Source organism: Telmatherina bonti (genome assembly GCF_933228915.1).
Source record: "Telmatherina bonti genome assembly, chromosome: 16".
Taxonomy (NCBI): Eukaryota; Metazoa; Chordata; class Actinopteri; order Atheriniformes; family Telmatherinidae; genus Telmatherina; species Telmatherina bonti.
In genome coordinates, this window is record NC_136614.1 from 29,008,022 (window position 1) to 29,032,999 (window position 24,978).

A 24,978-nucleotide genomic window follows, 5' to 3' on the forward strand; every position below is an offset into this window, starting at 1 on the left:
TAGAATCGGGACTATAGCATATTGTCCCAGTCCTACTGTCCATACAGGTCTATTTAAAAAAAATCAATTGGATAACTACAGCTTACGCAGAAATCTGTCTCCAGTTCTAGCTAAGACTAAGAACGTGGACCACATCAGTCCAGCTGTGAGGTCTCTACACTGGCTGCCATCCATCAGGTGACAGACTTTAAGGTTCTGTTGCTACTCTAATGGTTTAAGGATCAAAATACATACATCAGTGACTTTTTTACCCAGTATGAACCTACCAGACACGTCAGGTCATCTGAATCCAGTCTTTTACCAGTTCCCAGAGACAGAACTACACATGGAGAAGTCACAGCTTCTATCTCTACATGTCTGGAACCAACTCCCAGAAAGCCTTAGATCAGCTGAAATGCCCAATTTAAATTAATCAAGGTTAAAAGTAATCATGTTTGTAATACTTGTTTATCTAAAGATCTTTCCTTTTCCTTTCTCGTCTGTTTTTTATCATAAATTATTTTCCAATATTTCAATGTCTACGTAAAGCACTTTGAATCACCCTGTTGTAGAACTGTACTGTATAAATCAACTTGTCTTGCATCTTAATGTTTGTGCTTCAAATAAAGTCAAACATTTCTTTATAATTCATTATGGTTCACAGTAATTTAAATAACCATCAATATTTATGAGTAATAATAAAAAATAATACTCATAATGCACACCAGTACAGAAAGTTGGTCTGGAGACGTGGCATGGTAACTACATTACAAATGAAACAAAATTATTCCAAAGGAACTTGAAGACAGACAACACAGAGGACTACATGGTGGTCGTTGCACTAAATGAGTTTGTCTTTGGGTTTTAACCCTAAACAATTTAAACATCTGGATACCAGTCACTTTTTTAGTCACACAGCATCAGAAGCTTCATGTTTAAAATATACAAAATATGTGTCATTTATATTTCAGTAATCGTTATGCAATGACTGATTGATTAGATTGGAGTTGGAAACCGAAGCAGTTGATCTGTCTTTCTAGAAATAATTATATTTAAAATCTATTGCCAATTAATTTTGGATTATATAACTGATAATGATTGATAAAGATGTGGAGTGTATAAAACAAAAAAACATCACATAATGGAAATACCTTTGTCTCAGCTAGCCAGCAGTGTGGATCTCTCACTAATCCAGGTCTCTGGGAGATTGCCTGTTACAGAAGAGAGGTAAATGCAAATGTGAGCCGTTGTGCCATTTTCAGCATCCATTACACTATTCTCTTCAGTCTGTATATTATGAATACAAGTTCTCTAGAATGACTGTGAAAAAAAAACATGCAAAGAGAAACTGCAGGACGTAAAAAAAAATAGGAATAAAATAAAGTTAATGACATCAAAGATGGACAAACAAGATGACGGAAATCAAGAGAAAAGGGCCTCCTGTCAAGACCGTTGCAGTTAGCGAGAAAAGGGTTCTGCCAACTTAAATTGGTGCGCATGTGTTAAGTAGCATATGACATTACACACTCAGGTGAATGCACACCTTTGAGCAGAGGTTGTGTTTGTCATAAAAATGAGCTCAGGGACTGCGCTCCATCCTCCCAGACAAGCTTGTCAGCATCAGCAATGCAAACTGACTGCCAATTCTTAATGACTGCTGACCAATACCTACACACACACACACACACACACACACACACACACACACACACACACTGTATAAAGTTAGATGCACAGGTGAGCACAGCTGCAAAACACGGTGGTAGTCATTTGAGAGTAAAAGCATCCAGAACTTGAACAGCCTGAGGCTTTTTTCTTTTTAGAACATCATTTCAGCTGTGGGTGTTCTTCATTTCCACTGAGGTTTAAGCGAGCAGCCATGTTACGAGAAGGAAGCCGAACTGTGGACATATCTCTGAGCCACAATGCCAGGTAGACCAGGAAGTGTGCTTCTACCGTATTGATATAGAATCTGTTCATTGTACACATTTCTCTGAGCTGAGTGGCCAATTTAATTTGTGCCTGCTGTGAAAGATCAGAAATGGTTCTCATGAAGGAAAGGGTTTAAATCGGGAGGTTCGTTTCAGCTGAATTTAATGTAAATCTAAAGATCTCAGTGGTTTGTGGATGTTTTATTTGTACGATCCAGTGAAATTGGAATGGAAAAATGTAATCAATAATCCATGTCATGCTTTTTAATCATGTTTTTGTTCAATAAATTGGCAATCCCTATCAGGAAGGAGAAGTGCAAATAAATGAGTTGTGTTTCCAAACACTTAGTTTTTCCAGAATTACAGTTAAACAGGTGGAGATTATTCGAATCCTAGTCTGCTTGCTTGGAGAGTCCGCATCGTTTGGGGTATTGTGAATGTGCAAATGAAAATGAGAAATGGCTCACGGTCGGACGTGAAAAGAATTTGGCCAAAGTTCTGATAGAAATATTTGAACAACTCCGATCACTACAGTATGATGCCAATCCATATTTTCTTGCCACTTGTGGAAAGTCAAATGCATTTTTTTTTTTTTTTTAAATGGACCGATTCGAGAAATGTAGTATGAACCAAATCTCAGTCCAGAATAAATTTGCACCCCCCAACTGAGCTGAGTCCTCAATCAGACTGAGTCTAGCAGATTATCCTGATGTGAATGCGGTGTTAAATGCAAAAAGACTATGACAAGCAACGCAAGCTCCACGGCTTTCTTCTTGTAATCTGCAATAAAGCACATCCCTAAGACGCTTTACTGGACTGAGATTTGGTAACTGCGGCAACCACTGGAGTACGGTGAACTCAATGTCACGTCCAAGAAAAGCAGTTTGAGATGATTTGAGCTTTGTGACATGGTGCATTATCCTGCTGGAAGCAGTCATCGAAAGATGCTAGACTTAAATGGTGTTTAACTTGAGGTTCTAAATCCCCACCAAACATCCTGAACTGTGTTAAGCAGGTACAGAAAATGGATGAATGGAAGTACAGAAAATACATCGTCTCGGTCGAGCAGTGGTTGAAAAATATGATGCACATTTAGGTTTTCTTAATTTTTTTGCTGCACAAATACAAACACTCACAGCCAAGAGGAAAGTTGACAAAAAAAAAAGAAAAGAAATAAATCAGCTTTTCCAACTACACCCTTGTGGTAAGACACCGATGAATGACAGTCTAAAAATAACAGATTTTTCCAGACCCTTCCTGTTCCAAGTCTTAGCAAACAATACTCTCATCACAAAGGCATAACTGCACTTTTTTCTGGTTGTCACTCAAAACCACAAACATGAATCTCCCAAGCTGTTGTTGTGGCAGTTCCGGGTTTAGAGTCATTCTACTATAAAGAAGGTCTTTGTCTCAGGGAGTGTACAATCCGTATGTCAGACCATGTGACCATGTAGGAGGATGAAAACATGTCTGAGCTTCTCGCTCGAAGTCTCCTAACTCCTTCTTGAACCATCAAAGGCTGTTTGGCACAGCGGCAGACAAAAAGGAGGTGAAATTGTTGAAAAACTTAACAAGTAGGCAGGTAGTTCAAAGTGCTGTGTGTGGGCTTGAACTGAAAGAAATGCCAGTTTTCTAAGCAGAACTGTGGTGGAATCTCAGTGTGTGTCACGGCTAATTTTAATATGTCACTGCCTGGTTTATGTCTCCTTCAGGATGTGAGGAAATGGTTGGTGGTGTGTTTGGAGACTGCATGTTCCCAAGTCTAACTGAGAAAATGAAAAAGATGGTAATGTTTGTAGACGAGTTCTTCTCAAACATTTCACTCCATGTGCCACCTCTGGAGATATCAGATTCTCCAAGGGCCAATTTTATGACTGACATTTAAATACAGTAAAGAGGCCAACGCTTTTCCATCTGACACACTTCACACAAATGACAACGTTTATTATTGAGTAGTGGCAGGTAGCATTTTAAACAGTTTACTATCAGAACGGGGATTTACGCCCTTAATGCCTAATGTATGGTATTTGGAACATATAGGGGTGTAACAGTACATGTATTTTTCGGTACAGAACATTGGTACAGAGTGAGACGTAATGAGTTCCCACATGGAAAAGTAACTGCCTTGTACATGCTTCCTCCAGAAACAGCCTCTGGCTAGCAGACATTATGGCTAGCAACAGATTGAAGGAGAAGAAGAGATTTTCCATTGTTAAAATCTCCTGTTTGGGAGCATTTCAGTTCCAAGTAAAGTATGTAAATGCTCAAAGACAAGTGGACAAGACAAAAGCAGTCTGCCAGTCTGTCTCCTCTGTCCAGATCTGGTCCCTTTATAGACATGCCGCCCTGGACATGCTGTGCTCCAACCGATAAATCCGTACAGAAAGCGCAAATGCTTTATGCTTGTTTTTTTTAATCCTACGGTGTTTCAAATTTTCTATTTTAAAAAGACGTAAAAGCAAGGACTTTAGTAAATGGTGAAAAATATGTAAAATGGCTGAAGAGTTTTCACCTTGAGTACAGACTCATTCTGAAAATGTGTCTTTATTTAAACAATTGTTTAACTAATTAACATATGTGTGTGTACTAGTGACTGCACATGTCATTCATGGTAAGAATACCAACAGGAGAGATGATGAATAAAGTTGTTTTTGTAGATATTTTTTACTTTAGAAGTTTTCTTCATTATCCAGTTGACGAAAAAAGTCTGAAAAGATAAAGAGTAAAGCAAAAGATGCTGCCGGAGGGAGAAGCTTGATCTCATAAACTTACACTGGATGATCCTAATCTGACATACAAGTAGCTTTTCAGAAGACTGGTAAAAACCTCTTTGAATGAATGAATAAATAAATAACATGCTGTCCCCACTTTGCTACTCCCCATGAAATAAGCAAATCCGTCACTGATTGTGGCACAATTAGGACAACGCACAGTAGGTGCGCTTCTTATCTAAGAAGGATTATTTATTTCTTTAAAAAAAAATTATTATGGTGTCTATGGAGTCCCGAGAACATCTCCATGCAGGATACTCCAGAGACTGCTGAAAGTTGTGTTGGGGCCACCCTTACCCAATGCCCATATACATGAAATCCACAAAGACTCTTTTTTTCCAATGCTGGTATTCAGATTATTTTTGGATTACACTGGATGCTTCAGATGGATGGTGTTTTTGATAGCTGGTTGTTAGCCACCATATCCAAACAAGGCCAAGATATCAGTTAGGTGATGGCTGGAATAATGGTGTGGTAGCCCCTTTAGGGTGCCTGAAGATGTACCTGGTCCTGCTGGTTCTAACTGACAATTTAAGCAATGGTACAAAAGTAAGAACCATGACGTCTGCAGTAATGACAACACACCATCCCAAACTGCAAAAACTACCAGTGAATCCTTCAGTGCTATGTGTATAAACCACCATTATCACCTTGACCTCAAGCGTATAGACAACTTGCGGGGTGGATTTAAAGGACACAGAGCAGTGTGGTTAGCTTTAAATTAACTCTGGTCTGCTTCCAGGGACAACATGTTTTATTTTGAGTAGTGTTAATGTTCATTAACCAAAGTAAAAAACAAAAATAAAAAAGGGGTATTGGTTCACTTGCAAGTGAACCCTGGTTCAGTTTGCCTGCTGTGTGAAAGCAGACTATTCAAAGAGACGAAGTGATGAAGGACACGTGGCAGCAGAACATACTGGATTGCTCTGTTCTTCTCTTCCTGATCATATTGGAGTGATTCCTGTGAAAACTGTATTAGATTTGAACAGTAAAGTATAAACAGGAAACCTCAAGCCTCAATGAATTTATTGTTGCTTTATTGTTTAATAGCAGTGAGAGAGTTGTTTTTAGTCTTGGCCAGTCAATGAGACATATTTTCTTTTTCTTTCCTTCTTAGTCAGTGAAGCGAAGCAGTTAAGTGTTGGAGTTAAGGAATATCTTGCCCGCTCATAAAGCCCCCGAAGTATCCTGGTGTGAATACACTTTAAAAGGGAGATCTGAAAGGCCACTATACCTTCAAATAGCAACTTTGGGAGGCAGTTCTGGTGTCCTCTATGAGATCCAGGTAGAATCTGTAGTACTACCATATATTTACAGTTCTTTTCAACTTATTTAATAATTTGCAACTCCCAAAAAATATATATAAATTCAGGAAAAATTAACAAAAAAAGCATTTGCCTGAGACTTTCAAGACAAGCTAATGCCCCTTTTCTCTGCATGGACATTAGCAAGTTTTATGAAGCTGCAGCTCACTCAAAAAGAAATTATAATACACATCACTGTTAGTCATCAGAACTGCCAGGAAGAAGAGTATAAGAGAAAAAACATGATGTAAAAATTTTTTGTAAAGATTTGGGTCTTGATTTGAGTTACTAGTCTGCATTTATGCAGCCATATCCAGAATCTAAATCTGCGGGACTGATTGAGTTCAGACACTCCACTTGTTAAAAACATCTACAGTTAACTCGTGATTTTACCAACATGAGATTTACAACACGTTAAATTCTCATAGAACATCGCACAGAGCTTCTTCCAACCTTTCGTTTTTCTCTTTTAACTTGTAAACAACTTCTTGAATGTTTAAAGAGAACACAGGAGAGAGGATTTGGATGTATAATCAGGAAGCTGTCTCCTAATCAACCCCTTTAAGTGTTAATGATCTCCCTCATTAAGCCAATCACGGGTAAGTTTGACTTCTTTTCAAAATGACAGAATACAAATGAGGCAAGGTGTTGGCTTGCATGTCTGACTGCATCACCACTGGACCAAAAGGAGAAATCTATAGGAGCAGATAAGAGCAGGTTGGGTTAATTAGACGAGAGCAGTAGAGGAAAACTTAACTTTAAGCATGTGAAAGGATGGGTGGTGGTGGAGCTGTTCTTGTGTGTACCACTATTTTTTTTATCAGAGACGAAGAAAGTTGTTGCTTCTAGAGGGTAAGAGTTGTGTTTTCTGAGGCAGTGGTGAAGCTTTGCTGCATGGGACGAGGAAACGAGTGTTTCTGTGTTATATAGATATAAACTCAGCACAAAAAGTGAAAAAATTGGGATTTGGTTGATTATTTTGCCAATGCCTTGTTCCAAGGACTTCAACCATCCAATCCAATAAACACTACCAAACAAGAGTCAATAGCAGAACAAGCTGCGTGGTTCGTAAAGAGAAGATCTGACAAGATTTTCACTAGAATAAGCTGAACACTCAGAAAGAAATAAGAAATATTACTTTTTTCTGCTAAGTTTAACATCAATTAAGAATGCTATATTGCAATACTATTTTTTGTTTGGTAAGCTTTTTACTCACATTCAACATTAAGCAAAACACACAGTTAATGCCATTACACATAATTTTCAATCAATCAACATGAAAAAATAAAAATAAATAGGAAAGAAAAACAAACAAAAGAAATAGGACCAAAAAGGTATAGGCTGGAGCCTTCGCTTGCTGTATTTCATCTACCCCTTCTTTCAAAATTTAATCTTTCAATCTACTCTCCTTAGCTTTATTTATTACAATAACAAATATCAAAAATACATAATAAACATATATTGCCTGTTTTTTTATACAATCCAACATCTCAAGCACACTTTGTGTTTGTACCACACATCTGCATTGTTCAATCATCCTTTGTTTAAATCATAGACTGTATATAACCGATGGTAGGAGCCTCCATGACGTCACCCGTAGATTTCTAACGAGGTGAACTGAAGCTCATTGGGTGGTTTCTACCATCGCCATCTTAGCAGTGTCATGCGTGTCGTCTCTCCTCAAAAATACAAAAATGGGCAAAGACGAAGAGCTGCGAGGGGGGCTGTGAGTGTGGGGGTGGATGATTGATATTGAGCGAACTCCGACCTGCCTGTAGCTAGTAGCTAACTGAGCTAACCTGAAGCTAACAGGAGCTAACCAGCTAACAAAGGTAAGCAGGCTAAAGTTAAGTCATGCTGTTAAGTGGCTAAAAACTGCGCTTATTCTACATTCCTCCTTCTTGAACCGGGATGTCAGATACCTGTCAATCAAAAAGACACAGCCCTAGATATGCCGAATTTTGAGATGAAATTACTTCTAAATGGCGGAGTTAAAAAAAAATGCCCGTTGTGGCATTCACATTATTGAGATCCTGTTCAGCTATTTTTATTATTCCGCCAAATTTTGCCGTACTACTCCTGCGCTGTTCAAGTCACTTTAGCCATTCACATCTTAAACCCTGCTATGACTTATCATTTAAAATCTTTGTAGCTTTTGAGATATTTAACATTTTGCAAAAATTAAATCAGCCTTGTGATTGGATGAAAGTCTTTCAAACCCACTGTGCATTGGACGTTGCAAAAATTTAGCTCTGTGATTGGTCAGTTTTTGCATAATGAGCTGAAAACTGCTTCAACAGGGTTTCAGAGCTCTGCACCACTTTTCAGTGTCCGATTCATTAAGTTCCCGTCCCCATTGTCTTTCCTGCAAAATGTTTGGCACGCTACTCCTCCTACACCTTTTGCCTCACTTCAACCATTGAAATATCAAACTGTTCAGCTCATTCAGGTGATATGTGCTATGACTTTTGGTCTTTCTAACATGTAAACTTTTCAAGTTATTCACGTTTTTGCCAAAAGTTAAAATCCTCTCTGATTGGACAAAACGGAAGTCAGCTCAGCAATTGGTCCATTTTGTGCCGCGGTACACAGGTACACATACAAGGCACGGGTTCAAATGCAGCATTTAACATATAGCTTCATTGTGGTTTGTTGGCTGTTGCTTGTGTGATGGCATGCAGTTCTGCAGGCTGCTCAATGTGAACTATTGGTCTCAGCTGCGCACTTCAAGGAACAAAGGAATTTATTTGCAAATGTCACAGTTAAATATGAACGATTTGTTCCAACAATGCTCCCCGTAACATTTCAGGACTTTGATTAATCTAAATGCATTAAAAAAAAAGTTTTTCACATTGAACAAAGTCTTTCACATGTTCACTGGAGTTTAGTTCCGCCTTGCACATGTTTTTGCAATCCCGCTAATTACACCCTGAGGGAAGTGAAAAAAAGCATTCCCATCCCAACTGAAAAAAATGGTCGCTTTTTCCAAAGTGCAACTGATAGTACAAGTGGCGTACTGAGTAAGTCAGTGTGCTTCAATACAGAAGTTCATGGGTTCAATCCCAATGTTAGCCAACTAGAAAAAATGTCACTTGTGCTTTTTTTTCCCCCCCAATTTCTCATACTTCTGCAATTTCATTTCCATCATTCAGCATAGTTCAATAAATGGGCATTCACGGTTGCTCTCATTTCAATAATAGCTGTTTCTAGTTTATTTTAATATGCAAGTCCAGAAGAGCAAGAAATAATCAAGCATTTTTCACAAACCCCTTCATTCATTTTGTATTGATCCTCTCAGATCGGCCTCTGCCAGAAACAAGTGAACAGAGAAAGCTCTGCCCTCTGTCTTGCCTGCAATTGGTTAATTGCTCGGAGTACGTATACTGAGCAGTGAAGTTGGCTGTGGCTTTCTTCTTGTGAATGTGCACAACCTAGAGAAGATGACGACTTGCTGAATCCCTTCCCTGGGACGTCACTAAAAACCTCTAAAAACAATCTTATCTGTCGCCATGCAAACTGAACGTAGAGAGTGCTGGAAAACTCATGTCGCTCACATGTCTGATGAGTTTTGAACGCTATAACACTGCAGAGGCTAAGAAAACAAGAAATTGCATCATAGAGCCTCTGTAATTATAGTGTCACTTCATGTGTTTGGCATGTTTTGCTTTTAAAAACACTTTGGGTGGCTTTTATGTATTTGATGAAGTGCTTTATAAATAAAGTTGAGACTTAGCATGAGGGCTGGGCGATATGACCTTTTAGTAATATCCCGATATTTTTATGGCAGGTCACGATATACGATATATATCTCGATATTTACCTTAGCCTTGAATTAATGCTTTGGTGCATACAATCACATCAGTAAGATGATTTTGTGTCTCCATTAAAACATAATTGTTTGTACTGCATTAAGATATGCTGATTTTAAACATTCATGCCAAAAGGATAAAATTGTAACGAAGCAAACTGATCAAAACCGCATTTATTGAACAGTTAAAGCAGTGGCAGAAACACGTCATTTTAAAACAAAATAAAGTGACTTTGCATGATGTAATAAATGCAACGTATGAAAATAGGTGCTCTAGGGGGTGACTTTTCAAATGATGAACTATTATTATAAGGCTTTGCTTTATGGATACGTTTTTAAGTTGTCGTGTATTTTTTTTAATCGCAGAGTTTAGCATAGAAATCAGTCTTATAATACAGGCAGAATGTCCCCATATCGTCTCCAATAAACGGCTTCAGACAGTTTTTAATTCAGGATTTGATTCCCACTCCTTTCTGTACTTTCTAGAGACATGAGGAGCTAGATAAATATGCTTGTGTCACACACACAGTGGATGAGGTGAGTAAGTGACAGAGGATGTGAATGTAATCAAATAGAATTAATTATTTTTGTGTGACGTGAAAAACTTTGCAATTTACGTCCCACTCTGTAATCCAGAGTGGGATCAGTGGCGGATTTGGCTGTTCATTGTGACTGTAGGTGGAGTCGTGCAGGTGTCCTCTCTGCGCTTTAAAGTCAGTCACCAAAACACCAGAAAAGTCTCCAATAACTCCAGTAGAAGTCGCTAGATTTGTCGCTTTTCACAAAAAAAGTCGCCAGATTTAGCGAGAAAGTCGCCAAGTTGGCAACAGTGGCTACACGCTGCCTCTCATGACGTAGCACGTAGCTCACGTTATGTACGCAACTAGGTGCGCTTGCTTTAACTCTGTGCAAAGCGGTGCAGAATCGAGGAGGAGTGAGAAAACCCCACCCACACCTAAAAACAACTGCATGACAACAGGATACTCGAATATGACGAATATAGGCATTTTCTATATCGCACTGAGGACTAGCCACGATATCTCGAGTATATTCGATATATCGCCCAGCCCTACTTAGCTTGAATTCATTTTATTACATTTTCTCATATATTTATCTGATAAAAATTATATAAAGTATGTGATACAAGGTGGTGTTTCTGACATAAGGACAACCTTAGAGTCATTAAATATTTAATTTAATGAAGATGTCCCATTGAAATTCTTGTCTATGGATCTCACCAAACTTATTTCACTTCTTAAAGGACAATGTCACGGAGTACATGAATACTTTATGAGGAAGAATAAAACATGGAGGCCAATTTCATCTGAAATTATTTTAGGAGATAATTAAAATCAATGTGAGCTTTACATGTTTATTTTGCTATTTGGTTGACAAAACAAACGAGCATCTAATTACTAAATAATTTATTATGCCTGCAGTAGCTGAAAAGCTCGAGGCAATACTTACTGCAGCAACATGAAAAAAAACTGTGGTTGTTTTTTTACCATTAAAAAGTCAATAATATAAACAGAGGGGAGGAAAAGCGAGCAGAGATTAAATCAAAATATTTCTCTTAGACAGTTCTTGTAATCTAGTCGATACACAACACAACCAAACAAGCAGAAAAGTAGGGTTCATTAAGACAAAGTGTACTTTATATGACTATCAGATTGAAAACTTACTATAAATTTCCAGCACTGAGCGTTAAAATAAGCCCACAAATTGGGACAAAATTGTTCCACCTGTATTTGCCCAAAAACCAAACACATCTGTGACTTTCCAATCCATCAGGTTTTGTGGATCAATAACTGTGCCATCATTTTTATTTTACTAGAAGCAACGACATCTGACAAGACAAAGAAACAAAACATGACTCCTAAAAGGTTGAGTCTGCGGCTCTCACAAGCTCTCCAAACTTGGTTCAGTATGAAGTGACAGAGCTGAAGCCAACCAGAAGCCCGTTGGTTTGTTTTTTTCTTTTTTGTCTTTTGCTTTTATTTCAGATAGTTTGAGCGGGGACAAACAAAGAAGGGGAGAGTCATGCAATTTCAGCCTCAGCAGACAAAGCACAAACTCTTCCAGCTACAGAGGCAATGCAACAAAGAGCTAATTAGCAAACTAAAGAACCAAATATTTCCCTCATGGCTTTGTGACCTGTCAGGGCTAAAATTAATAATGGACCAAATCCTTGTTTTTCTTTTTACCATTTTTTCCCACCAAAAAGCTAAACGCATCTTTAAATGCACAAACGAAAGAAACAAAGTAAATACCTGTAGTTTGTCTTCGTTCCACGCCAGGCTTCGGCAAGCAGCATCCAGCTCCTCTCCCATGGAGGTTAGGACAGCCTCCTGCTCTTTCTCCATCTGCAGCACCTTCTTCTCCAGCCTGATCACCTCCGACTCTGAGGCACGTCTCTGCTCGCCTGACTTAACCTGTGGACAGCGGCACAAGCTTCCATTTCAACATCTTTTTTAATTTTACACTAAAGCAATAATTTCCCTGTTTTACATTCAACCTCAGAAACTTTGAACTCTGTTAGTGTTCCAGTTTCCTGTCAAACAAACATTTCTGGATGCATTTGCTTCTCCGGACCACCATCAGAGTCTCTACCAGGACACAGCCAATCGATTTATCAAAGGGCTGGAACTCAGTGATCAGCGCTGCCTAGAGATTATAGATCATTATTCTGTCCCAGAGATAATAAACCTTCCATGTAACATTAATTAGAGCCTGTTTTCTGCACTTAACCAATATCAATTCAATGCAGCTCGTCTGAAAAAGCCCCCATACTACTCATCAGGCACCTTTCAGGGAGTTGAATTAGGGTCAATACTTCATCAGCTTTTATAAAGCACTTAAGGACATTTTGATATAACCTGTTTTCTCTTTTTTCACAACTCTGCTTATTTGACATCAGTTAACCTCTAAAAACATTCCTCTGTTTGTATGATCAAAAATATATCCTTGATTTTAAAGCTGGAAAGGAAGAAAGTGAGAAAAGTTTTTCTAAATTCAATATTTTCGTTCATTCTGAATCTTTCCGAAGGCTGTATGAATCGACTACATTTACAAACAAAATCCCTGGTTTGGCTAATGTATGGCAATTCCTGCTTCATCAGTAAACTTACCAAGTACATGCTGCCGTTTGGAATACAATGTGTGATGTGTGCTGAGGAGTTTTGAGTCTGTAAATAATAATGGATTAGATTTATATTGCGCTTTTCAAGGCGCCTAAAGCGCTTTGCACTCATTCAGTTATTCAGTAACTCCTTATTCATACTCGGTGATGATAATCTACATGTGTAGCCACAGCCGCTCTGGGAGACAGATGGGAACGTGGCAGCCAATGCACACAAGTGGCCTCTCTGACCACCACCGAAACATTCATTCACATTTATACACCAGCGATGTCGACACTGGACCTTCCGGTCAGTGGATGATCTGGTCTACCTCCTGATCATCTGCTGCACCAAAACCAAGCAAGCCCTACTAAAAGTTTGCAATTATTAGACCCATTATATAAAATTTCTGTTCAGGTTTTAGTTTCCATAAAAAAAACTTGATGCAATGACTGATAAGCTGCATGAACAGCAACTAATCTGTCAATTAAACTCCAATTGGGTAGTTGTTTTTCTTCACTATGCGCACAACCTTGTGTGTAAATGTGTTTATAAGGTTGCTAAACCAACCTGAACCTGGATCAACCTGAACCTGAACCAACCTGATCCTGGACCAACCAATACCTGAACCAACCTGAACCTTAACCAATGTTAACCTGAATTAACCTGAACCAACCTGAACCTTAACCAATGTTAACCTGAATTAACCTGAACCAACCTGAACCTGGACCAACCTGAGCCTGAACCAACCTGAACCAACCAGAACCTGAACCAATGTTAACCTGAATTAACCTGAACCAACCTGAACCTGGACAAACCTGAGCCTGAACCAACCTGAACCAACCAGAACCTGAACCAATGTTAACCTGAATTAACCTGAACCAACCTGAACCTGGACCAACCTGAGCCTGAACCAACATGAACCTGCACCAAACTGAACCAACCTGAACCAACCTGAGCCTGAACCAACCTGAACCAACCTGAGCCTGAACCAAACTGAACCTGGACCAACCTGAGCCTGAACCAACGTGAACCTCAACCAATGTGAACCTGATCCAACCTGAACCTGAACCAAACTGAACCTGGACCAACCTGAGCCTGAACCAACCTGAACCTGAATTAACCTGAACCTGAACCAAACTGAACCTGAACCAACCTGAACCTGAATTAATCTGAACCAACCTGAACCTGAACCAAACTGAACCTGGACCAACCTGAGCCTGAACCAACCTGAACCTGAATTAATCTGAACCAACCTGAACCTGAACCAACCTGAACCTGAATTAATCTGAACCAACCTGAACCTGAACCAAACTGAACCTGAACCAACCTGAACCTGAATTAATCTGAACCAAACTGAACCTGGACCAACCTGAACCTGAACCAACCTGAACCTGAACCAAACTGAACCTGAATTAACCTGAACCAACCTGAACCTGAACCAAACTGAACCTGAATTAACCTGAACCAACCTGAACCTGGACCAACCTGAGCCTGAATTAACCTGAACCTGGACCAACCTGAGCCTGAACCAAACTGAACCTGGACCAACCTGAACCTGAACCAACTTGAACCTGAACCTGAAACTGAACCTGAGCAGAAACCAACCTGAACCGGAAACAACCTGTGAGTGTTTATGAACTTTTGAAAGTGCAGAAAGAAAAAGAAAAGGAAATGTGGTTTTTTTTTTTCAAGGTTGTCTTTAAATTAATTTTAATTTTAATTTTTAATTTTCATTTATTGTGCTACCACAGTATTCACAAAATAAGGTCTTTCGTGACACAGAATCCACTTTATTTTATCTAAAAGGATCTAAAAGAGTAAGCATTCCTGTCTGGATGGACTTTGTGGAGGAGACGAAGAAGACTTTACAGATACAGCGGTAACAACAAATGCCAAAATGTGAAGTGCTCATTTTAGACAGAGAATTATGTACTCTGATGTTTTTTTGGCACTCCAGATGGGATGTAGGAGCAGGCAGAATTGTGTGAGGTTGACAGCTGATAGCAGTTGGCTCTGTCTGGCTGCCAGGACACGGGTGAGGAAGGCCGAGGGGCCGACAGTGACACAGTGCTGAGAAACAGCCCAACAGAGAGAAGAGCTGCTAACTGTAAGTGTTCCTTACTAATCTGACACTTGGTCTCTGATTTATCCCTTAATTCATCCTCACTCTTTGACTGCAATGTATCCAGAAGGCATCATAAAGCACAGCTTTGCTTCTAATTCAGTGTGTAATTTGAAGAACCCACCACCTGATTCTCTTCCTGGTTCTGGTTCCTGTATTGCTTCCCGTTAAATGCTCGCATTTAGGTTTGCTATTCACTGATATTCTATGTTGTTTTTATTGTTTCTTATTGTTTTAATGCCTGATTTTATTGTACAGTGACCTTGAGTGACTTGAAAGGCACTTTTTAAATAAAATGCATTATTATTATTATTATTATTATTATTATTATTATTATTACATATGAAAGTAAACTGTAAAGTAAAGTGAAAGAAATATCAGCTCATTTCACCCAGTGGATAACAATTATTGTGATCCTTGTTCTTGGTCTCTTTGTTGAACATCAGCCTCAAAATAATACAATATTTAAACGTGCTAATTTTTGTGGAATTGCATCAAATTGTTTATTTACATCTTGAAAAAATCCTGCTTTGTAAGGTAAAAAAACAACACAATACTACTCCGTAATGCTAATTTACCCACCCGGAATGCTGGAAACCATGACAACGGAGTGCTTTCGTTTCAGATGCTCGTGCATGACTGTCGTGCTGATGTGGTATTCCAACTCTGTGTGGCAGACTGCACGTTTCACCTGTTCTGACACTTTTATTTAGCCTGAAATATTCCAAACTTTTGGAAATACGAAGCCTGATCCTGTCGACTCTGACTGTTCAGGTTGTGCCGCCGTCAGTTTGTTCCTTGTTGTTTAAGAACAAAGAACAACACTGCCCCCCCCGCACTTCCTGTGGTGCTTTGCAGTCATTTGCTTGGTGTTTAGAGTTCTTAAACTGTCTGAAAAGCCGTGTTTGGTAAATGACTTTAAGTTGCCTGGTGCAGTGTTTTATTAGCAGAGCCGTTACGACTGTTTATACCATGACGCGTCGACAATGAAATTTCACGTTAATTACATTTTATAGTTGATGTTGTCCGCAAACTGGTGTAGCCATAATATTTACATTAATAGTGATGATGACTTTACTGTGGTGATGACGAGGGTTATGCGTTTCCCATTTTCTCTGCTGTATGTATTCTGTTGTCTGGTTCTCTCCATCATGTACGGCCCATTAGATTGCCTTATGTATTAAATGACTTGTGTAAATAACACACACACACCTTCCCAAAAGTTTAGTTTGGAGATACCCTGCAGGTTGAACTTAAAAGTTAGCTGGAGAAACTCTGGTAGAAAGGTGACTTACGTTGTCTTCCACTTCCTGTTTGAGAAGCTGGTATTTTCTGTGGAGAAGCAAATGTGTCTCCTCTTTTGAGCTGAGCTGTGCTGCCAGCTTGTCACACTCCTCCTTCATCCTGTCCAACTTGATCTGTAGAGCCACACACAGATCCCTGTCCGATGCTGCGTCTGCCTAGTGGAGAACGGAAAAGCTCAAAGGAATGACCAACACAACATAAAGTATGGAAATGAACTGAGGCTATGAGTAAGCAGTTACTTCCAAAGATTTGGAGATCATTAATAAAACAGCAAGTTTAATGTTTGTTTCTAGTAGCTTTTAGTATTTCAGCCTGTAAAGCCAGTCCACTTCTGTCCAAAGAGTCTTTCAAAGGAAAGCTTGGGACATTTTTAACTATTTAACATGATCAAAGTATAGTAAAGTCATTTTACCAAAACTGACATGAGCTGACAGTGACGGAGACAAATAAAAATAGAAGAGTTGAGCTAGCAAAATCTGGACTGGAGAAGCAGAGAAGACTCCCACCAGGGAGAGAGAGAGCGAGAGTGGAGACGAGGTGGAAAAGAAATGAAGAGTTAGAGGACAAGGACAAAGAAATTAAAATATTTTAATCTGTCTCCGGCAGTTGACTGTGTCACAGTTGTAATTCTGGCTTCCGGCTATGCTGTATGAATATTGGGTGGGCTTCTTTTGGGACATCTGGTACACCCTCAGGCTAGTACTTAAAAACATTTCAGCAAACGCCCTTGTCCTTTCCGCACAAGGAAATGACACCATTACAATGAGCTATGTCAGATATTAATGCCATTCAGCGCAGCTAATGGGCTAAACTCAGCCATATCAGGGAGGACCATGCCCCTTAAGGAACAGTGTCCCCAGGAGGACTCATCCTTGGAGATAACAGATGTAGGGAGGCTGGGTGCTCAAAGTCTCCTCTCTCCAGCATAGAGTGGATGAGACTTCTAAACACTGATATGTGGGTTTTTATATTCATCCTCGCAGCTCCACGGTAGCAACAAGCGTCGTTAACAACAGCTCAGCAACCCTCAGTTTACTTGTACTCAGAGGACAAAGACCCAGCCAACAAAGAAAATGGCTAAATGAGAACTTTCTCTGCGTCCCACTGGGCTGGAAATACTCCAGATGTTTAACAATTTTGAATTCTGAATGTCAATTAGATCCCGGCACTGTGAGAAGATTTAACAAATGAAGTGAAAATGTGGCATCTGAAACATTATCCTGAGATCAGCAGCACTTTTGGGAGGATATTTAAAGGATTTGTTCAGCATTTCAAAGTAACATACATCCTCGTTTTTGTCTTCAAGAGTCGGATACAGAGATTATCACTACTGTTGTGACAGAATGCTGAAAACGTAGGTTCAGAACCATCAGTTTGGCATAAAGCTCAAATTAACAAACTTTATCTCTTTAATCTGCAGCTAATGAGTACATGTGAGCTATTCTGTGGCTGGAAATAGCTGCTAGACAACTAGCAGAGACTCAGTAAGTTGCTGGTCCTGATTTAAGCTTTTCCAAAAGTATCCTGAACCTGAACGTTTACCCCCCCCCCAATTATTTTGTATTTCCATTAGAATATGTAAATAATTGCATGATTTAGTTTTTTACTTACAAGTTCTGGTTAAGACGCACCTGCACTGACAAGTCTGATGGGGAATGGGCTGCAGTTACTTTAGCATATCACTAATTTCTATTAATTTCAGTCTGGAGACATAAAAATGCAGGAGCCTATAAGCAACATTCCAAGCTGCACATGTTTAAAATGCTCAGCAGGTTTATGTGAATTTGTGAAAACATCGTTAACGCTGCAGAGAGGAAAACACTCCCAGCTGGATATTCCAGCTTCTTCCTTCACGTTGCACTGTCACACAGGATTACAGCGTTTTAGCTAGCACACTTTTCCAGAATGATCCTTGTCGGACAGAGACTGACTGGTCAGAATGATGGACTGGAGCAACTTTCTGAGGGTTTAATCAGTTTTCACCTTGTCTGGTGGAAGTTTACCTCTCCACTGGGACACTTCAGGAGTGTCTGTGGCACTACTTTCTCTTCCTTTTTTAGGCGAACAACATTTTACACCAGGAAACCTTAGCTGTACATGTTTGAAGTTGATGTCTTGCTTTTTCTGTATTTCCAGAATAAAATATAGGCTATCCAAACTGGTGATATGCTAAAGTAGCAAAGGTAGCTAATTCCCCATTAGACTTGTCAATGTAAGTGTCGGTAATTCGGTCTGAACTAGGTCTGGTTGATATGACGATATATATCGTTTGAACGATAGAATATGAGGCTCTATTGTTTAAGGTGCTTTACTGCAGTATTGTCCGTCAAGGTACGCTTTAAGGCATGCACGCTGCAATATATAAACGTTTCAGAGCAGGGTAATTCACTAATAGATGACCAGCCAACCCAAACCGATGAGCTTGTTCATAGAAGAGTAGAAATTTCTGTTGCATGGATGCAGTTTACACATAAATTGATCGACGCGGAACCGACAACGGACTAGCTCACAGTCCCAACAACGGACTCCGACACAACTAACTCATTTTATCTTCTGGGCAAGAATAAGGATAAAGAATACAGAATAAAGAACAGAGTCAACAAGCGAAAGCTGCAAAAGCAGCGTCAAGTGGTGGCGAAAGCGCTCATAATAAACTCCAGACCCAAACACTGCAACAGGCATTTACCCGTGAAACGCCATACGGCCAGAGTTCCCACAGATGGAAGGAGATCACTGTTGGAGTTGCCAAGCACATCTGATAAATAAGTGATGACTGACACAAAATTACACAATTTTATATCATTATGGGGATATAAAATGAGCTATATAGAGCTATGCGATTTTGGTCATATCACCCAGCACTCGTCTGAACTATCCAATCCCATGAATCACGTCGATATCGGAGGTCAATACCGATATTGGACGGGACCCATCCCAATTCTTTTTGGTATCAGAAAATACTGGTTTCGGCCCAAATCCAAAATTCAGATATTGATCTGCATTTCTACAAGAGCCCACCTGAAGTTCTCTGACTTGTGCCTGCATTTCGTCTCTCTCTTGACGGTAGAGTTTGAGCACCTCCTGCACCTCGCGTTCCTTCCTCGTCCTGCCATCCTCTGTTGTCTTCATGTTGTCAAGCTCCTTCTGGTGCACCTCTCTCTCCAGCTGCAGCTGCTGGCTCAGGGACGCCCGCTCCTCCTGCGCTGCTGTCAGTTTGGCTTTAAGCTCTGCAGCACTCTTCTGCAACTCCTTCCTGGCGCTTTCCTCCTCAGTCAGCCGCTGGGATAGCTGAGCGTGTGCCGTGGTCATTTGCTTAAGGCTGGCCTGGAGTTCAGCCTGCACATCCTGGTCCCTCTTACAACGACGCGCTTCCATGACTGCTTGATCTTGAAGCTTTTTATTCTCTTCTTTTAGTCTTGCATGGATGGCAGCCTGACGCTGCGTTTCCTGCTCCAATGCAGCTGAGGCCTCTCTCACCTTTGGATAAGAGCCTTTAATTACTCAAAACTCGTTTGTTCCATTTTCCACTTTAGGTTAAAATGAACTTTTTAAAATATTGAATGTTTTGTGTATTTTGACTGTGTCTGGATGCTTAAGCACACACCTCCTGGACTTCCTGCTGCAACAACAGCTGCTTTTGGCGGCTCTCTGACAGTTCCACGTCCTTGCGGTGGAGCTCCTCTTCGCGTTGGGCCAAACGACCCAGGATCTCGGCGAGCTCCCTGCGGGCCGCCTCGGTCTGCTGGCTCAGCGCCTTCACGTGGGCCTGTGAGCTTTCCTTTTCCTTCGCTGCCTGGAGGGAGGAAAAGAAAGTGATGGGACAAAAGAGTCAGAGAGGAAAAAGGCAAATGAGGAATGACAGATGAGGAAAAGGATGAGGAAGATGGGAGTACACAGCGGAGTTCCAACAGTAATGATGAGTGGAGGAGAAAGAGTGACAGCGAGACAGAGGGAGAGAAACATATGCAGTACCAGCTCTTAGCTGATAGGAAAATGCTAACACTCAGCTCTCTGATAAGGGACAATGGTCAGGTCTGTTCAAGGCAGATTGCTTCTAATACTCTGGCTTTGACTGGAATTTGTAAAGACTTTGCAGCAGCTCAGAAGCTAATCATTTAATTGAGCACTTGATTCTCTTTCCTAATTCATTAAGAGGGCAGAAATGAATTTGTAATTAATTCACATCACGTGGAATACGCCAGGTGGGAATGTATCTGTCTGTCTGTTAGCACAGACCTGACAGCGCTGGCTGTGAGTTTGGAGGTGACTTGCTCAATTCCGATAGAAGGGAAGGTGAAGCTTTAAGCCAATTACAATCAGCTATTGCTAAAGAAAACCTCAAACATGGGAATAAACCAAGAAATAATTATTGGTTTTGGTCAATTTTTTTCAAGTTCAAACAGAAATGTTGGTTCGTTAAAGATTTAGAGGAGCAAAGGGAAATTTATCTTTTTTTCATTAATTCACACCTCGACTCAAGTGACCCTCCTGAGACTCCTGTAAATCCTTCTCTTCCTTAAGGAAGACCTGGAAATCCTGGAGCCGACTGTTACGGCACAAGAGAGGATTTAGTAAATACGCAGAGAACCAACCACACAGCAAAGTATTACATACATTCAGTTCCTCTGTCTTTAAACCATGGACAGCGGCTTGACTTGACAGCAAACATTTTACAGACGTTCGTTTTTTTCTTTTGGTAGTGGTTGTTACAGATGATATGCTGGTTCCAGTTTAATACAAACTGGAAATCAGAATATCCAACTAGAAACTGACAAAAGGAAAAAAGTAAAATATGCAGTTAAAGTCAAATATATTTTTTGTGGCAAAACATTTCAAAGGTGCTGGTAGAGGTTTCAGTCATTCATTCATTATCCTAACTGTTTAGTCCGATTAAGGGTCGTGGGGAAGCTGGAGCCTATCCCAGCAGTCTTTGGGTGAAAGGCAGGGTACACCCTGGACAGCTCGCCAGTCCATCGCAGGGCTGGTAGAGGTTTATTAAATTATATTTTTCAACAATAAGATCCAATAAAAACTAAACAAGCATAAGAATGGTCTCTTAGTTGTGGTGTGCCTCAAGGCTCAATTCTGGGTCCAGCCATGTTATTATTACACTATTATTATTACATTACACTATTATTGCCCTGTTTGGGGTTTGACGAGTTAGAAGGCATATTTATGCATTTCCAAAGGCAAAACCTGGGAATGATGCCAGAATATCTGTATTCGCCTATTTTTTGGTACCCCAGAAGCGCTGACCTTGACAAACTGCTGTCTGTTATTTGGTTGAAAGTATCACTTCCTGTTTGACGCAACACTAAGAACAAAGCAGGAAAGGCACCATTCAGAAATAAACAAATTTTTGGTTATTTAAAGTTGCATGCAGAGAACGCAAGCTGTTCTTGTGTTCTCGGCATGTTGTCTTACTTAATCCACCTATAATTCAAGGATTCATGAAATTCCAGCATTGCATTGTTCGGACATCACACCGTTACATAGTCGACATATCTGTCACTGTCCGGTTTATACCCCGCCTACCATATTAAAGGGTACTGCATCAAACTGTCTCATCTGGACCTGGACACCTCTGTGGAAACGGGGTTTCTCTTCCCCTTGAGGTCCTTTTTTTTTTTTTTTTATTGCTAATTATAACATTTTATGTCCCTGCTTTGCAGATGACCTACAAATTTATTTGCCTTTGCCCCCTCTGCCATCTCCTGGGTGGATGCATGGGTGGCTCCGCAGCAGGGTGGTTGGGGTCTGTGCTTGGGGATGGCTGCTGGCTTCCCGGCCTTGGAGTTCTCCTGGGCTTCCCCTCGCCTTTGTGTGGGCGGTGTCACATTGGCATGATCACTCTTTTCCAAACTCGTTCCACTCTGCATGTTCGGCATGTGACACAGTCACTGAGTCGTCTGCAGGTTTATTCACTAACAGCAGCTAGTTTTCTTTCTGTATTTCTGATTTAGCTTGTGAGTCCTGGGTTTTCCTGACAGTTGATGGCTTCATCCTCCAGCAAGGGGAACATGACTCCAATGTGTATAGGTGTATGGATATGTGTGTGTATATATAGGCAGGTGTGTATGTGTGCTTATGTTTATACATATGCATGGAAGTTGTTTACAGTCTCATTCTTTCTTTTTCTCTCTTCTGTTTTCTCTTCTTCTAGATTCTCTATCTGTCCCTCTTCTATCCTCTTCATTCCAGTCCAGCAATACAAACTTTGTAATACAAACAATAATGCAAAATAAATAGAAAAATAAAATAAGAATCCAGAATATCATGGGGAGCATTATATCTATAATGCTTCCCTTGGCAAAGTAAATTTACCCAGCATCCAGATAATCATTCTGCCTGCTTAAATGCTGGACAAGACAAAAAAAGAAAGAAAAAATTATTTGCCTTTAAAAGCGATGAGAGATAAACAGAAGTTGTCATATTTGTTAAGTTTTGTGTGCTCTGTGCCAGTTATCCTTAATTCATGGTTCTTTTAAACGTTTTAGACAGTAATTCAGCCTCTTCCCACTGAGTTTGTTTGCCAAAGTTAAGCTACACCTTCATGGTAACTTCTCTGAACAAGTCAAAAACAAGTGCTTCATTACAAGGATCACACCTAAACAACTGCATTTTGGTTTGGACCAGTTCTCTGTTCGTTTCCAGTTTGTTCACAATGCAGCCGCTCTTCTGCTAGCTGGTGCAAATCGGAAAAAGGAATTTATGTTTTAATTTGTTTAGTCCTGTTTTATGTTGCGTCATTGCCTTGTCTTACATATTATTTTAATAATTTTGTTGTAATACTGTCATGTACTTTATCCAGTTTAGTTGTATTTCAGTTTGTTAAGCACTTTGTGCAGCATGAGTTGTTGGAAATGTAGTATGTGAATATTTCTGACCGTCGCTTATGATACAATTCAGTGAGGTGCGATGAAGATGCAGCAGCAGGAAGCTGGATGACTTGTGTCGTGGTGTAACTTTAACCTGCAGATCTGAACAGCTCACTAAATGCCACAGTTGTTTTCTTTTTTTTCTTTGTTTTTGAGATTGTTACTTTAGACAGACAATTACATGCTGCCAAGAAAATACTGTTTTTTTCCACCAGTATGTCCCCTTTAATGCCATTCATTATAAGACCGCTTCTGATGCTGTGACAAGTCAAAATGTCGAGCCGCTGTGAAAAGGTCGAATCGTCGCGCTCCACAAAATGATCCGATTGATTTCTTTTGTTGGTGTTATATTAAACCTTGGGTATTTTAATCAGTTATTGTGACAGCTTGTCTGACTCCAGATGGGTTTTCTAACATATAAAAACACCTTGTTGCTAAACAAAGCTGATTTTCTTTTCCTTTCTTTGGTTTCAGGTGTTTTTTAAGGCATTTACTCAAATGTGTTTGAATCCAGTACAAAGTTACAGTCAACCAGAACCGTCGCCGACACCCATAAAAAACATCTTAAAATACAATCTCAGGCTTACAAAGTTCAATTCACTGGTTACCAGCAAAACACAGGAAAGGTTTGTTATGTAAGATCATTTTTTTGTCTTGTCCAGCATTTAAGCAGGCAAAATGGATTTTCTGGATGCTCTATTCTGCTGGGCAAATTTACTTTACCAAGGGAAGCATCATAGATATAATGATCCCCTTGATATTCTGGATTTTAATTTTATTTTTCTATTTATTTTGCATAATTGTTTGTATTATAAAGTTTGTACTGCTGGACCGGACCGGAGAGGACAGAAGAGGGACAGAAAGAGAATCGAAAAGAAGAGAAAACAGAAAACCCCTTTAGAGAGCAAAAGAGAGAGAGAAAGGGAAAAAAAAAGATTGAAAAAGAGAAGAACCTACATACATTTGCATGTATATAAGCGCACATACACACCCTCTTATATATACACACATCCATACACCTATACACACTGGAGTCATGTTCCCCCTGCAGGAGGACGAAGCCATCAACTATCAGGAAAACCCAGAGCTCACAAGCTAAATTAGACACACAGGAAGAAAAGCAGCCATTGTTAGTAAATGGACCTGCAGGCGACTCAGTGACTGTGCAGAACATACAGAGTGGAACGTGTTCAGAGAAGAGTGATCATGCCAATGTGGCCCTGCCCACACGCAGGCAAGAGGAAGGCCCGGAGAACCCCGAGGCTCGAGTAAGACCAAAGCTTTAGAAGGGACCATGAGCAGGGTTAAGTCGGTATAAACAAACGGAAGAAATTTCCTTCCACCAACCTGCACAGCCTTGTCTGTATAAAGTTGAACCATGGCCCTCGCCTCCTCCAGGTCCTTCTCCATTTTCCGACACTTTGCCCTCCACCTGTGCACAGCATCTTGGGCTCTGGTCTTCAGTTCGTCTCTGCTCCTGATGCTCTCCTGGAGTAACGCCTCCATCTCTCTCTTCTGAGTCTGCCCTCGGCTCTGAAAGGATGACTGAATTAATGAAGTCTACATTTGGTTTCTGGAATATGGAACAATGGGTTTTGTTTTGTTCCCCCTTTGGGATATCATAAAAGAGTAGAACAGTTTTTGCTATTGAAAGATCTTATTACTGTAGTACTAGATTCTTTCATTCAGAGCATTATTATATGATTTTCTGCCCCAGAGAGAAGCGATAAACAGAATACTAAAATTCATATTGCTAGT

The 24,978-nt window shown here is 40.0% G+C and overlaps 1 protein-coding gene across 1 annotated transcript in view; it reads right to left on the reverse strand.

Annotated features, from left to right (window-relative positions):
* Window positions 1-24,978, reverse strand: part of cep128 (centrosomal protein 128) — a gene marked incomplete at its 5' end in the record, with an annotated part of 72,418 nt that overhangs the window by 22,579 nt on the left and 24,861 nt on the right. Inside the window, 6 exons of the mRNA XM_079254926.1 lie at window positions 1,131-1,190; window positions 12,064-12,225; window positions 16,333-16,497; window positions 19,361-19,819; window positions 19,947-20,135; window positions 24,568-24,753. Coding sequence (XP_079111052.1) covers window positions 1,131-1,190; window positions 12,064-12,225; window positions 16,333-16,497; window positions 19,361-19,819; window positions 19,947-20,135; window positions 24,568-24,753 — 1,221 coding nt within the window. The remainder of the gene's footprint in view (window positions 1-1,130; window positions 1,191-12,063; window positions 12,226-16,332; window positions 16,498-19,360; window positions 19,820-19,946; window positions 20,136-24,567; window positions 24,754-24,978) is intronic.